General features: G+C 46.4%; 1 protein-coding gene across 2 annotated transcripts; it reads left to right on the top strand.

Annotated features, from left to right (window-relative positions):
* The first annotated feature begins 2,096 nt into the window (after window positions 1-2,096).
* NDUFS5 (NADH:ubiquinone oxidoreductase subunit S5) lies at window positions 2,097-7,369 on the top strand. Of its 2 annotated transcripts, none has more exons than XM_077337350.1 (3): window positions 2,097-2,247; window positions 3,443-3,660; window positions 7,093-7,369. In XM_077337350.1, exons 2-3 carry the CDS (start codon window positions 3,445-3,447, stop codon window positions 7,198-7,200), a joined length of 324 nt encoding a protein of 107 aa, XP_077193465.1. In that variant the 5' UTR covers window positions 2,097-2,247; window positions 3,443-3,444; the 3' UTR covers window positions 7,201-7,369. The 2 variants fall into 2 exon arrangements, with proteins under 2 accessions (XP_077193465.1, XP_077193466.1); XM_077337351.1 differs by having other exon boundaries at window positions 2,206-2,341.
* The last annotated feature ends 8,504 nt before the right edge of the window (window positions 7,370-15,873 follow it).

The following is a 15,873-nucleotide window of genomic DNA, read 5'->3' as shown; positions in this document are numbered from 1 at the left end:
GTCGGCTGCCTTACCACCCTGCACCACAAGAGGCTTTTTCAATACCTAGATAAGGAGCGAAAATCTAATCCAGCCCCTTTCCTTTCACTGCATTTTCACTCTGATTCAATTGATGAATTTCAGCCTGGCGCATTGCTGGAAGCATTGTATGGGTGAACCTTTCTGACTGCATTATGCACTTCTGATTAGAAAGATGGGGAAATCAGACCAAAAGTTAATCTGCTTTAGCATCTTCTGGACAACTAAGGATAGCTGGCATTGCTGGGTCATCAAGGCAATAAGCATCTCCCTTGTTAATCCCCATCAGTACTCTTTCAGTGATATTCTGGACTGCTCTAGCCTTTTGTGTTGCAGAGTTATAAGGGGAAATGTGCAGCCTGCATCTTTAAAAGAAAGCCTCAGAAGCCCCTGGTGTGGAGGGAAGAAAGGGAAATGGTGTTGAAGCAGATGCATACACCTTCCCACGCACATGACATCCAAAGGACTTCAGTTTTTCCCCAAAAGATGGTACTAAGCCACATTTGCAAGAGATTGTAGTAAAGCGGGGAGGGAAACAGAAGCAGGGTGAACAGAGGACAGGGTCATATGGATGAACCTGAAAACAGTGCTGCTAAGGAAGCCAAGGTGGAGCCAAACTTCTATGGGGAGATGCTGTGTTGTGCTTGCTGTGAGGGGCGGGCAATGGTTGGCCCTTTCTGCATAGTAATTTTTTAAAACTTTGTGTGGCTGCTTGATCTGCAAAGCATTCGCTGGCAATTTTGGAAAGCACAGTCAAGTTGCCACCAATTTATGGTGACCCATAGGGTTGAACTTCCAGGTGAACAGTCACAGTGTTGCAACCTTGGGAAGGAGATTAGCCCCCAGAGTTTAAGGAATGAAGCAACATGGAACTGGGGTCACTGTGGGTGGGCAGGTAGTTGTGAATTTCCTGCATCCTGCAAGAGGTTGGACTGGATGACCCTGGAGGTACCTTCCAACTCTATGATTCTATTATTCTATGACTTCTAAGCTGCCATTTTGTGTCAGTTCTAATTTGTGAGTCAGGGTGTGTGTTGTTGTTATGTGCGAAGTCGTGTCCGACCCATCGCGACCCCATGGACAATGATCCTCCAGGCCTTCCTGTCCTCTACCATTCCCCGGAGTCCATTTAAGTTAGCACCTACTGCTTCAGTGACTCCATCCAGCCACCTCATTCTCTGTCGCCCCCTTCTTCTTTTGCCCTCGATCGCTCCCAGCATTAGGCTCTTCTCCAGGGAGTTCTTCCTTCTCATGAGGTGGCCAAAGTATTTGAGTTTCATCTTCAGGATCTGGCCTTCTAAAGAGCAGTCAGGGCTGATCTCCTCTAGGACTGACCAGTTTGTTCACCTTGCAGTCCAAGGGACTCGCAAGAGTCTTCTCCAGCACCAGAGTTCAAAAGCCTCAATTCTTTGACGCTCAGCCTTCCTTATGGTCCAACTTTCGCAGCCATACATTGCAACTGGGAATACCATAGCCTTGACTAAACGCACTTTTGTTGGCAGGGTGATGTCTCTGCTTTTTAGGATGCTGTCTAGATTTGCCATAGCTTTCCTCCCCAGGAGCAAGCGTCTTTTAATTTCTTTGCTGCAGTCCCCATCTGCAGTGATTTTGGAGCCCAGGAAAATAAAATCTGTCACTATCTCCATTTCTTCCCCATCTATTTGCCATGAATTGAGAGGGCCGGATGCCATGATCTTTGTTTTCTTTGTTTGTGTGTGTGTGTGTGTCTGCAAATGTCACTTGTAGCCCACATTTCCCCTTGTCATTATGCTTTGCCCATGGATGGTCCATAGTCAGATCAACCTCCAAACCAATCTGGAATGGGATATAATCACGCCAGGGCTTGTCAGGAATGCTCAATACAGTGCTGGCTTTAAAAAACAACAACAACATAATCCTCCACCAGGCAGATACCCAGATTCACACCTGGGATGGACAGATCTCAAAAATCTCTCACTGCGTATGTCCAGGGTGTCGTTCCCGCTTTTATCCTGCAGAGGGCTCCCAGTGGGGTTAAAAAAGAAACCGCGCAGAAGCGAGAATCTGCAGCCCCTGCGAGGCAGCGGTGATTCCTCCTCCTGGCCGCCAGGGGCGGCTAGCTCGAAACCTATCAGCCGAGCCCTCCTGACCTCAATTGCGCAGGCGCCGCTGGAGTGTCGTGCAAGCGAGCGGCGCGTTGACGGCGGCGGTGTCGTAAAAGGCTTGCAAGGAGAGGGAGAGGAGAACCAGGTGAGGGGACTTTAACGCGGTTCTCAATTGCAGGGTTCTGGAGCCGGCTGCTGATTCTCCGCCGAACGAGGCTGGCTACCTTCGCTATAGGGAGGTGAAGCCTCTGCGTGCAGCAGCAGTCTACCTCAGCATTGGGGATGGCGGGGGTGGGAGGGCTGTTGCTTTCTGGCTTGGTAGTTTATCAGGTTGGCGAAGTGAAAGGGTCTTCCTTGTACCGCACTGCCGGTACCCTCTTGCAGGACGAGGAGAAAGCCGAGCTGCTTCAAGCTATGGGCGGCTGGAGGCTCCCGTTTTAAGCTGGCTCGCCAGTGATTTAAAAAACTTTGGGGTGGGGGGGAGGTGTGGTTGTGGGCTTTCTGTTTGCATGGGAACCTGCGATATGCTGTGGTCCATCCTGCCCACTTCAGCATTGGACCACCCTCTGCTCATTATGCACCACAGGGTTGTTGTTTTTTAACTGGGGTTTTATTGCCAGATTTTGTAATTTATTTTGACTGTAAGCAGCCGCGAGCTGGCCTGGCCACGAGTGGAGGCCAATAAATCTCAACATTAAATAAATAAAATGGTTTTAACAGCAGTGGGGAATTATCTGTGACTAACACTGGAGAGTGACCATATGAGGGAGGGAGAAACTGTAGGTGCACTAATCCACAACTTAGCCAGGCAAACAACGTCCAATTTTACTGTTTGGAGAAAAACTTGATTGCAATGTCACAGCAGTAAAGCACAAGCAAGAACTGGTATATTCCTTGTTTCCAAAAATTTCTTCAGCATGCACACAGAATTACCATACAGGAGACTGGAAAGCCAAAATGTCATATACAGCTCCTTCTCTCTTAGGAAGTGAATTTGGCTAAATGCTCTTAGCTGGTGAATCTAAACTGTGTAAATCCTAAATTGTGTTAATCCTTTTCATGGTAAGCTTTTTTCATTTGAATTCATTTTATAGAATAGTACTTTGTTTACTGAGATTTTCGGGGCATAAGTTGTGATTTCTCGCTCTGTTTTTCTAAATATTGTATGTAGCTTTGTGCATATTTGAGTTTTGTAATTGAATTGCCTCCTGTTTGTACACATCCGTTATACCCAATGACCTTCTGAATACGATTGTTGACATTTATACACAGTGGCTCTTTCCTCATTTTTTCTGTTCTATATACTCTGTATCCCCTTCTTTGTTTCCTCTGACCCTCAGCCATGCCGCTTTTGGACCTCCAAGACAAGCTTGGCATTGATATCGACAGGTGGATCCTGATCCAGAGTGCCAAGCAGCCATATCAGAGGGCTTCTTTATGCCACGCCTTCGAGAAAGAGTGGCTGGAGTGTGCCGATGGCATTGGCCAAACCCGAGCCCAGAAGGAGTGCAAGATAGAGTTTGATGATCTCCAGGAGTGTATGACCAAATACAAAATGGTAAGGGGAGGGGGATTCTGGGGGATACACCTGTCTCAAGAACTTGTTCCCATGGGGTGCATGAAAGACAGTGCCGGAAGATGGATAACACAGGTAGAGTGTTCAGGAAGGCCCATAAGAAGGTCTCCTGGGTTCAAAACCTCTCCCTCATCATGAAGTTCACTGGGTGACATCTTCTGCCCATACCAGTCTCAGAGAGGAAAATGGAGGAGGGATGAACCTTGGATACTGCCTTTGAGGAAAGGCAGAATCTGTACAGTTTGGGGCCATGGGCCCTAGTTTAAATCAAGGGAATTTAAATCCATGTATTCTTTTTAGCTACAAAATACCCAAATCAGAAAACCATTAAACCAGTTTTTCTTAAAACCTAGCAAAGATCCTTTTGAAAGGCTGTGCTATAAGCTTACTTACATTACTTAGTCTGCTGTTCTCACTGAGGCTCAAAGCGGGTTCCATGGTGCAAGTCACGTTAGCATGTAAGGTAAGGCACAGAATGCAGATATGATGAAGAGAAATAGTTTTCTGACTTTTTACATGATGGAACAATCTCCCCTGGCCCCCTCACTTCTGATCTTCAGGAGGCAGCTGGAGACAGTTGTACTTAGAACTACATCTGATTAATTTTGTTTTTATTCATGGGCAGCCATAACAGATTTTAAAGTGCAGTCTTTTAGTTGTTTTAAAATAATAAAACATTGTTTTATTTACTTGGTAAGCCGTCTTTAGTTCTGCAAGGTAGAAAGGCGCTAATACAGGCTTCAAATCAATAGATGAATGTCTTTATTTTTTGAAGATTCAAGTGGGTAGCCATGTTGGCCTGAAGCAGCACAACAAAACAAAATCAGAGTCCAGTGGCACCTTTAAGACCAACAAAAATCTTAAAGGTACCACTGGACTGATTTTGTTTTATTTTTGGAAATTATGCTTATTTGTAGGTAACAGTGCTCCAGTTGCATTCCTTTTATAAAACTCCTGCGTAGATTAAAGTGGTCTCCAACTGGCGATAGAAAGTGGTGCTTCTTTTTCGAAGTTGCTTTCTTCCCCTCCTGCTATCATCTTCCCCTCCTGTTGTGCCATAACTGTTCCATCCCGCAAAAACAAATACACTCAGCTATCTCCAAAAGCTGGTGATAGTTGCTGTTCCGATTACAGATCTTCATGAGGGGGCAAGAAGCCACCAGTTCTTTATTGTGGGAAGACAGAGCCTGTTGTCAACATCCCAGTCATCAAATGCAGCACACATGAAACGGACTTATACTCTAATCAGATCCTTGGTTCACCAAGGTCCATATTGTCTACTCAGTGGCTCTCCAGGGCCTCAGGCCAGAGGTCTTTCATATCACCTGCAACCTAGTCCTCAAGAGGCTGGAAATTGTAACTGGGGACGCTGGGAATTGAAAATGAAACCTGCATGCCAAGCAGATGCGCTACCACTGAGCAACAACCTATTAAACAACACCCCCTCCCCGGTAGCAAACAGATACCTGCATGATGACTGGCACAACTTATCCCCCTCCTCTAAGAAGAGCCATTGTAGAAACACATCCGACTGTTATGTTGACTGGTCAAGTCGTTCTCCATGGCATCTTCTTTTCAGAGGAAAGCAACCTTTCATGTTTGGATCATCAGCTCAACTTTAAGAGGCTACATGTTCTCATTAAGCTAAGAATTCACTTTACACAGAAAAAATGCTACAGCAGGAATTCAAAACAAAAATGCCTTCTCCCCTTTAAATTTTTTTTAAAATCATTGATTTTGGGGTGGACTAGACTGTAACCGGTACTGCTTCCTGGGGGAGCACTAGTTGGGTACTGACCCACTTCCACTGCAGGGCCAGTCCCTCACTTTCTTCCAGCATGGGGGTGAGTAATCCTTGGCTACTCCTGGCTGAGAGTATGCATTGAGCAGGGGAGTAATTGTCCCACCTGGAGGAAGTTGATGTAATTGGACCATCAGAGGCAAGGGAATTGGGAGTGAGCCTCTGTCTCCTCTGTGGCATTGCTGCTTACAGGCACTCCTCTGGATGTGCACAAATGATGATTATGAAGGAGGGGTGGGAGTAGGGCCCCGGCTGATGCTTGTTCCTGCCTTGCATTGGTTAATTGTGCTAGATGGCCTTTTTGGTGTTGGTCTGATCCTCTTCAGCTGTACCTTTCTTGGGAGGACTGGGCTGGGAGGGGGCTTCTAACATTTGCAGACTAAATTTGGGTATGCCCGGATATCATTTGGGAGATACATTAATGCTGAGCAATCATTGGTTTTTGCCACCTTCCATTTGTATTCACTTCTCTCTTTGTTTTTTCTTCTTCTTTGCTTTCACATGGTACAAGTGTTGCTGCATTACATTTTCTGTCCTCTATTCCCTTCCCTGCCTTCTCCACGTATTCAGAGTCTGCTCTAAGCAAAGCAGATGTCCAAACGCCAGCTACCGGGGTCTGAAAAGAGACTGAACTTCTTGGCTGGTGAAGCATGATGCTGGCAAGTTGTGTTCATTTGCTGGCAGACAGGTGGACGGGACCAGGGCTTAGGGGGTGTCATCTGGCAGAAGTTGCTTTTGCTTTCTCCCCTCACTGCCACTCCCACTAGATCTGTCCTGGACAGATGTCACTTGAAGCGAGAACATTGGAGTGCTGTTCCTGACCATCGCAGTCTTCTAGTTCCAACCTGAAACCTGGGACCTTGCTTATAATATTTCTCCATATAGGTCTTTCTTTTCTGCCGCTACTGAGTGAAGACAGAGATGGATAACCCCGTTGTTAGAGAAGGATATGTTTTTGAGCAATGAATATTTTTCCTTTGTTCTGCAGGATAAGGATCCGAATGCACCTAGATCATTGGCTTCTTGTCTTTTAATGATCCAGCATAAAATAATAAAATAAAATATTTTTTAAAAACTAATAATTACAATGGACCCAGAAGAGAAAAGGGAGTTTAAAAAATATATGTAGCAGGTTCTGTTTCCTGGGGCAGCACGAGCTGGGTATTGGTTGGGCTTTAGGCTATGGCCAATAAAGCTGCACCAAGGGAGGAAAGGTATCAAGGCTCCTTGATCACTGAGCAGTTGGTTGCAAGAGGGGATTTGGGCAGGTGCATTTTTATCATGCACAGGGGAGAAAAAAGCTACATTTGCTGGAATTCCTTCTCTTGTGCAGTAGTCAAAAAGAGCAGCGTTCCTTTGCTTCTTCATACACTGCAACAGACGCTCTTGTGATTCCCCCCTTTCAAGCGGTGGTACAATCCACAGGTGGGGAACAATCCACAGGTGGGGCCTGAAGATCAGGGGGTGAGAGTGTACTGAGTGTTATTAAAGTGAAGCCACGTCAGGGGCAGGAATGCATTTCATGTCTATCACAAAAAAAAAAAGTCTTGTCTGCTCAGCCCAGATGACATCTGAATTCTCCTGCCACTGTTTTGTTCTTCTCTCTCTGGCAGATAGAACGCATGATGAAAGTTTTAGAGCAGAGAAAGAAACTGATAAAGGAGGGTAAATACACCCCACCTGACCACCACACGGGGAAGAAACTGGACACCGACCCTTGAACATTTGCAGTGGAGCCTTTGCTGCCCGTTGGCTTGGAGTTGGGTTTTTTTATCCTACTGGTCCTGCCTGCGTGAAAGAGCCAAGATCGGGCCTTGCTCCTGTCCTGTCACTATCCATCTCTGGTTCTGTGTACACCACTGGTTGGAATAAAAACAATCTTTCCTGGTTCTCAGGTGTTGCTTCCTGTGAGATTCCCCCCCCCCCCACGCATGCACACCACGACAGCCAGCCAAATGATCTGTTTACCAGACAGAAATGGAGTGAGCGGGAGCACCCAAACTTCAGCTGTTGAACAAAGCTTGCAGAGGCTGCCTCTGTCTGCGGTTTCATCTGAGCCTACCTGCCATTGGCTTCCTTCGTTTCCCTCCAACCACGCCCTCTGAAGCTGACTCCCTGTGCTCTTACTTATCACAGCTTGTTGCAAAGGAAACCGATTTAAGGGTGCTCTTAAGCAGGGGTGGCAGGGGCTCATGGGAATTGTAGTCCATGGACACCTGGAGGACCATAGATTGACTACCCCTGCTCTTATGGACGGGATGGGCAAAGAACAGGAGCTGACTGAGATGTTCTCATGCAGAAGCCCCACTGAGATAAATAGGAGTTGCAGCCCCTTTTGATGCTCTTTGCATCTGTCTTGGCCGAGTCCAGCTTGGTTTCACTTGCTGTGTCTTACCCCCTGCTTGGCCTGAGTCATCCTTACTCCTTTTGCTCCCCGTTGTCAGTTTATGGTTCATTCCTCTACCTGGAGATGGTTTCCATTTCATTCATGTCCTTTTCACACCCGTGAGCAGACACACAAACACACAGCTCCCTTCAACAGAGTCAGGTTATCAGTCCAGCATGGTCAGCATTGTCTTCTTTGACCAGCAGTGGCTCTGTAGAGTCTCAGGTGGAGGCCTTTCACATCACTTCTGGCTAGGTCTTTTAATTGGAAATGGCAGGGTTTGAACCTGAGTCATAGCCCTTCAGCCAGCACCCACTTTTCTCCTGTGTAAAATACCGGTATTCTTTTTCGTAGGTCTGGAAAGTACTGCTGCTCATTGAGGGTTCATTGAGAGCCTTTAACAAAGCAAAATGCTGGTGGTCTGCAGGGGGTAGGGGCCCTCTTTCAGCATGCCTAGCATGGACCCTAATCGCAAAGCCTGAGGAGCAGTCCAGATAAGTTGGAAGTGCTGGTAGTTGGCAATGTTGGTGGCCAGCCAAGGGTTGAAACGTCCTTTGAATGCTGGGTTGCAGAACTCTGGAAACAGTAAGTTCAACCAACTTTGGTTGGCTCATGTTCGACTACTGCAGTACATTTTTCATGGGGCTGCCTTTGAAGACTGTTCGGAAGCATCAAGTGATCTAGACCAAAGCTGCTTAAACTGTGGGTCGCGACCTCATATGGGATCATGTAACTAAACGTAGGTGTCATGAATCCTGATGACTTCCAGCCAGTATGGAAGGGGAGCAAGAGCAGCTGTCTTAAGGAAAAAGCCCCACTGCGCTTGCATGACTTCCCACCCACTGCTTCCTGTGGGTTAGGATTTGGTTCCTGAGCTTGCAGGTATGCCTCAGAGCTACAGAACTGTTTTCCCTCCTTCTGCTACTAGTTTCTTCCCCTGCCCCCAGGCTTCTGTGCCACAACTGACTTCCACTGTCTTGTAAGCAGAGAGCTTGTGGTGGTGTTAGGTTTGGAGGAGGGTGGAGGTGGGAAAGATCTACTCTGGAGAGCCTGCAGGAGTTGGCCTCTCCCCTCCCTGCTGTTTTCTAAGGGCTGAACAGCATGGGATCTCCCATGCAGAGTTACTTATGAGCAGTCCTGTTGAGCGGCTTTGGAGGGGCTCATCCCCGAAGCCTGGCTGGTGAGTCTTCTGAAGAGGAATGGATTTTTTTTCTTTTTTGCTTGTAGTACTTGAAGGCTTCAGCAGGCTGAGCTGCTTCCTAGAAAGACTGAGGAAGTTTGTGGTGGAGGGGAGACTAGGGAGGGCTTCAGATCAACATGTCTTGCAGCCAGATCCCAAGAAGGTTTTCTCATGAGTAAGTTGGGGGGGGGGGAATAAGCTCTCCAGTCCTGGAAGAAAGAAATGCTATAGTGTGCTTTGTTCCTTTTTTTTATAGTGGGTTTGTATTAAATAGTTTTGAAATGCAATTACTAGTTTTAAAGATCCAGCCTCCTGGATCACTCTGCACAGCTGACCCTGCCCTCACCTGGGAGGCAGAATTGGGCATCGGAGGCTGTAGGCTGGAGTGAGTCAATCATTCCTCATGGATCAGACTCAAAGAATGTTCATTCAAGAGCAGTTATCCCTCTGGGATCCGTAAGGTGCAATCCCTCCCCCCATGCTCTTCAGCTTTTAAGTAAAGGTGCATAGAAGATGAAAACTGCCCCACAACACCTCTTTCTCTTTAAAAATAAAAAGGCTTACAGGCCAACCTGTGCTGCACTGCATATTCCTCTATAAACTCTGGAGCTTTTCTAGTTCTTGGTTCAGAATGTGGGATGCCAGCCTCCAGGTGGGACCTGAGAATCCCTTGGAATTACACCTTGTCTCCAGACTAAAGAGTTCAGTTTCCCTGGAGAAAAGAGATGCTTTGGAGGGCACATGTGCAAATGCAAGCTTTGCATTCTTAGCGCTAATGAAAAGTGTGTTGTCTGTGTTACATACCTGTATACTTGGAGTCACATAAAAATTTCTCAGGCAAGAAGGGGACCTGAATGGAAAAAGTTTAAGAAGGATGCTGAGTGGGCTATTTTATTGGGGAAAGGCCCTGCCAGTTCAGAAGAATTTCTTAGCCATCTGTTTTATACAAACAACTTAAAATATTGGTTTTTTCTTATAAACCACCATGTGGACTTAGATCTAGCCTGGCCTGATTGCCCTGATGTAACCCAGATGCCTTGTTTTGACACCCCAAGGTCGATTTCCTGCCATTATGTTTTATGCCTCCTCACCCTCCTTCCACATTCCTTTCCCTTCCTGTCTTTAGTGTCCTGTAGTTCTCAGACCTTCCCATTCCCTGATGGCCAAATGTTTATCTCTATGTTTTGGCTCCTTTGAACTGTGCCCGGTTTGAGTTCCCAAGGGAGGGGGGTGAACCTCTATATGGTCTGCCTTATGCTTTGTAACTCAGTCCTGACTATGCCTTTGATGTAGATGCTTTAATTTTCTTAAATAAATTTTCATTCCATGAGTTTACTTATTTAGAAATTGAGGTTTCTCACACTTGGTGTAGTGGTTAGGAGTGCAGACTTCTAACCTGGCAAGTTGAGTTTGATTCCCCGCTCCTCCTCCACATGCAACCAGCTGGGTGAACTTGGGCTTGCCACAGCACTGAGAAAGCTGTTCTGGCCGAGCAGTAATATCAGGGCTCTCTCAGCTTCACCCACCTCACAGGGTGTCTGTTGTAGGGAAAGGGAAGGGAAGATGATTGTAAGCCGCTTTGAGCCTCCTTCGGGTAGGGAAAAGCAGCATATAAGAACCAACTCTTCTTTATTTAAGTCCCACCTCCCCAGGCTTTCAATTGTGGCTTACAATCACCTTCCCTTCCCTTTTCTGAATATATATTTTACAGTGTCCTGCTGCTTTTCAATTGCCGCTGCATACTTCCTTTACTGATCCTTTTCTTGATTGAGCCTACTGTTTTAAATATTTTCTCATTTTTCTCACCCTCTCTATTATAACAGTGCTTCAGGCATGTTTCTGCTGAGAGATGCATATAATGCCCTATAGCAACTTAAATTTAGTTCAACGGTGTCCTGGATAAACGGTGTGCTGTACCAGCTCTGCCCTCATCATGTATTGACATCCTAGAAGCAGCAGAACCATCTTTGATGAAAAGTTAGTTATGTTCTACATTGATGAATAACATTGGATTATAAAACTCAGAATTAAAAAGGTGTCTAAAATGTTAACCCCTTTTTTAAAGAAATGAGAGAATGTAGTGGGCACTACCATAAAATGGCAGATACAATGAGGTCAGTCACAAAATGGATGCCATGAGACTGAACCAGGTTTGATTCCCCACTCCTCAATGTGCAGCCAGCTGGGTGACCTTGGGCTTGTCATAGTCCTGTTAGAGTCCTCACAGAACAGTTCTGTCAGATCTCTCTCAGCCCCACCTGTCTCACAGGGTGTCTGTTGTGGGGAGAGGAAGGGAAGGCTATTGTAAGCTACTTCGAGACTCTCGGAGAGTGAAAAGCGGGGTATAAAAAACAACTCTTCTTAGTATGATGCCTCTAACAGGCAACCTTATGAGGATGGAGAGCTGCAAGCAGATGCAAAAATGGGACTGGGGTCTTGTTAGAGGATGAATTGATTAGGATCACTTCTTCATGAGTGTGTTTCCATTGCAAAATCAATTTCCTGCTTGTCAGTGAGGCGAAATATGCCACACTCAAACGGAGCCATCCCATTCCAGTCTTCTACTTTTTGTGCATATCTCTGGACACCAGATAGGCTAGCAATTACAGCTGCCCAACACCAAGTCACCTTCCCAATAAAAACAGTATTCTGGTAGGGCAGAAAAGGGAGGCAGAAATGCAGAGAGTGCATTTCACTTCAGTATTTCCAGGGTGTAGGAAAGGGATTCCTCAAGAGACTTTGCAGAAGCTTGAGGGGCAGGGGAAGGCAAGAGGTGCCTCCATGTAGGAAGCAAATTAAGTCAAAGCCCCTTCCTTGCTTTCCTTGAGGTGAGGAAGTGATGGGTGAAGCTGGATGTTGGGTGTGGAAGAAGGCAGGGCGGGGTTGGGGGGAGGCAGCAGGGAGCAGATAGTGGGATCTAATGGTGCACAGAGAGTCAGGCCAGGAAATGCTGGGAAATAAAATTCTATGTCTTCCATTTCCTCGCTTCAGTTCCCCAGACTTAAATTTGGCTCAACTGCCAGTCCCCAGCTCCTTCCAAAGCAGTCCCAGTACCTTGTACCCTTGCCTGGCAGCCTAAATGTTGTGATTCGCTTGTGGGTGGTCAGCATGTAACAGCCAGAAGGTAGGGAAGTAGGCCAGCGGCAGGAAACATTGGGTGCCTGGGCACCAACAGCCGCCATGTTGGCGATCTCGGGATTAGGAGATGGCGTACACTGGCAGTGGTTAAGCTGGTGTGAATAGTGCCAGAGCAAGGGGAAAGGGAACTGGAGCGGAGGCCAGGGAGAGATGAGCAGAAGCTTCCCTTTGCTTTGGAGTCTGGGGGTCTCTTTCCTCACTGCTGATTTGCTTAACATAAACCCAAGATTTTTGTGGAAGTTGTACCCCCTTCCTAGCTGGAATGCTTTGCAGTGGTGGCCAAACAGTGACATGCCAGATGTCCATGGACTACAATTCCCATGAGCCCTTGCCAGCTAGCAGAGGCTCATGGGAATTGTAGTCCATGCACGTATGGAGAGCCACCATTTGGCCACTGCTGCTTTAGAGCCAGGATGTCCTCTATTGCTGGTCCCAGCCCCACCCCCAGTACCTTCTAAGTCTCTACCTGTCTGCAATGCAAACTTCTTTGTACTTTCCCCTGCTGCCCATGTCTGAGTTCCTTGGCTTCCAGCAATTAAGGGCAAGAGTGTTGCCTACAAGTCTAAAGCAGACAAGAAGCAATGATCTGGTAGCTCACCCTTCTGTGACATCTGTACTGAAATCTGCAAAGCATTATGATGATATGTTATTTATTACCCCCCCCTTCTCTGTTGACTCAGGGCGGGTTTCAACAATTGAATTTACATAAATAGGATGACATCAATATTGCCAGAGGGTTGGTTGCTGTCAAGGGGTGGACCCAGCAGGGACAAGCAGCAACTTGACCAGAGGTCAAGTGACAAAGCTGAGATAAAAGGCTCTGTTTCTCAGAGGGCATTCTTCTTCCCTTGCCTGGCCAACCCCCTGAAGCAAGAGCTGGAGAAGTTCAGCCATGTGGCAGGACACCTGACCAGACTGCATTGTGCTGATCTATGGGCTTCCCTCTACTCATCTCTGTCATTCCCATCCCAGAAAAACACTAAGAGGCAGGCCAGCAGAACTGCCAGCAGATACAATGTTTTAATGGTATTTAAACTGTGATTTTGTAATTGTTGGATGGATGAATGCAAATTGTGAATTGCCCTGAGCCTGCTCACAGGGAAGGGCAGTATATAAAACAAATAAATGTACATTCGTTTTTAGGACTAGCTACGAAAGTAGCAGCAGTTCTTCTCAAAGCAGGTCTTCAGATGGGTTGTGAACCATGCCATAAAAAGACAGTCCTGGGTGTAGTCTGCACAGGGCTTTTTTCCCACTGCCAGCTCGAATAAATCCCTGCCGTCTACACTGAATTTGATTTCCACTTTGATTTTGGGCACTTTAAATTTTCCCTCTGCAACAAGCATATTTGAAAAATCAGCATCAGTAAATGTGCAACTCTCTACTTTTTTGCGAATTAACTTCTTGCCTACTGTCTCCAACGCTGTAGCAAAGCAGTCTTCCCTGATTGGCCAGGATGTCAGTTCAGAGACTTCCTGGTTGCAAGGCTTGTCTTAAAGTGACTGTGCTCCAGAAGCCCTAACTTCTCTTAACAGAGATCTGCTTCTTGGATTTATTACCCCTCCTCTGCTGTCTCCATTCCTCCCCCCCCCCCCCACCACCTCATTCAAGAAAAGCAAGAGACTCCTGCTGTGCTTGGCTCCCCTCCCTACTCTGAGCTTTCCCAATCCAGTGCAAACCACTTTCTGTTTCAATTGGGGTGGGGGGGATAGAGGAAGACCCGAGTTCAAATCGATCTGAATTCAGCAGGATCCACAATGGATAAAACAAGTAAGTACAGAATCAGCCCTACTCTACCCACCAGCTCCACTGATAGGTGTGTGTCTGTTTGTCACTCCCCTACCACCACCACCCATCTGAGAACCCTTGATTGCAAAGAATGGTGGTAGTCCTCCCTGCAAAACTCCATTTCGAACTACAAGTCATTTGCTGGAAAGGAGAACTGGAAGCTAGGAATTGCTCCCACACAAAGGCCCCTTTTTGCTACTTTTCCCCTGATGTGAGTGAATTTCTCCTCCTCCCTCCCACACGCAGCAACCTTGCATTTGAGTAATAAGAGGCCTGGTTGCAGAAGCACAATATGTTTCTATCTATGCCTTTGCCAGCACCCTGTGGATTTCTTTGGCTCGGAGGATGCGTACTTCCCTGATTTTGTGGTTATCTGATTGAGAGTGATGCCCTCAGGAGAGAGACAAACCCCTCTTGGCATCTTTTGCCCAAAGAGCCATGGATGAAAAGTTGGAGCATAATCGAAGCATCTGATCAAATCTTATTGAACACTACATTTGTCAGGACAGTACTTACATTTTAAGCAGGAAAGTCTTGAACTTAAGGATTCTTAGGATTTCTCATAAAGCTCTCTTTGTTTTTACATGTTGAGTAAGGATACATGAGACATTTTAACGAGTCCACCCCAAGAATTATTGCGTTGTGCTATGGAAACTGAAAGAGAGCGCTCTTAACGTTCTCATGTACTTAATTCCAGAACAAGAAGCAAATATTGTACAGCTTTAACAAACCTAATTCCTTGGGAAAATCAGCTACTGGAGCATGAAATACCCAGGATAGTAAACAGGGAACTACAGCCAGAATTGTCAATTGCCTTTCTCATTTATGTGCTAATGCACTAATCAGAAAACCCAAATGTGTTCTGCTTCAGATTTACTTCGAACAGTTTGGCTGGATGGGTGGAGGTACTCATCATCCTGAGTCTACAGGTGGTCAACTCAGTTTTGAGAAATTTCTGGTCAGGAGTGGGACTGGAAAGGGGAGGGACCTTGGTGGGGTATGATGCCATAAAATCAACTCTCCAAAGCAGCCACTTTCTCCAAGGGAACCCATCTCTGTAGTCTGGAGATCAATTGTATTTCTGGGAGATCTACAGAAACCAGCTGGATGCTGACAACCATAGATCATGTTGGAGGGCTTGCTGCACAGTGTCTTTGTGTGTGGCTCATAGTGTGTGGGCTGCTTCAAGAACAGTCTTTCTCATTCATTTATTTAACTTCTACTCCACCTTTCTCCCCCATGGTGACGTAAAGCAGCTTACACAATTCTGCTCTCTTCCATGTTATCCTCATAAAAAAACCTGAGGGGGGGGGGTTAGGCTAAAACAGTAACTGGCCCAAGGCCATGCAGAAAGCTTTCATGGCATGAGAGGAGATTCAGATCTTCTGTTTCTGGAAGTCTAGATGTTGGGTCACCCTTATCCCCATGTTTGTTCATCACCTCAAAGAACTGTAAAAGGTTAGTTATTCTAAAACAGGGGTAGTCAAACTGCGGCCCTCCAGATGTCCATGGTCTACAATTCCCAGGAGCCCCTGCCAGCGAATGCTCCTGGGAATTGTAGTCCATGGACATCTGGAGGGCCACAGTTTGACTACCCCTGTTCTAAAAGGCAAGTTACCTCACAGAATCCATGCTGGTTCACCTAAATAGCCTTTGTTCATCAATGCGCCTGCTAATTCTACCTTTAATAATGGATTCCACCAACTTACTGATACCTATGCTAGATTGACCAGCCTTTAATTTCCCAGATCTCCTCTGGAATCTATTTTAAAGATGGCAGTTACACCAGCTACCTTTCAGACCTCAGGAATGGAGGCAGTTTTTAGTGATAGATTGCATATTTTTGTCAGGGGATCCACAAGTTCACAGTAGAGTTCTTTCAGATCTCTTGGACATATGCCA

Source organism: Paroedura picta, chromosome 5 (genome assembly GCF_049243985.1).
Source record: "Paroedura picta isolate Pp20150507F chromosome 5, Ppicta_v3.0, whole genome shotgun sequence".
Lineage (NCBI taxonomy): Eukaryota > Metazoa > Chordata > Lepidosauria > Squamata > Gekkonidae > Paroedura > Paroedura picta.
This window is presented reverse-complemented; position numbering and strand designations above follow the sequence as displayed.

Coding starts and splice junctions, on each gene's coding strand:
- NDUFS5 (XM_077337350.1), top strand. CDS start 3,445: ATGCCGCTTTTGGACCTCCAAGACAAGCTTGGCATTGATATCGACAGG. Junction 3,661..7,092: donor GTATGACCAAATACAAAATG/GTAAGGGGAGGG, acceptor TCTCTCTGGCAG/ATAGAACGCATGATGAAAGT.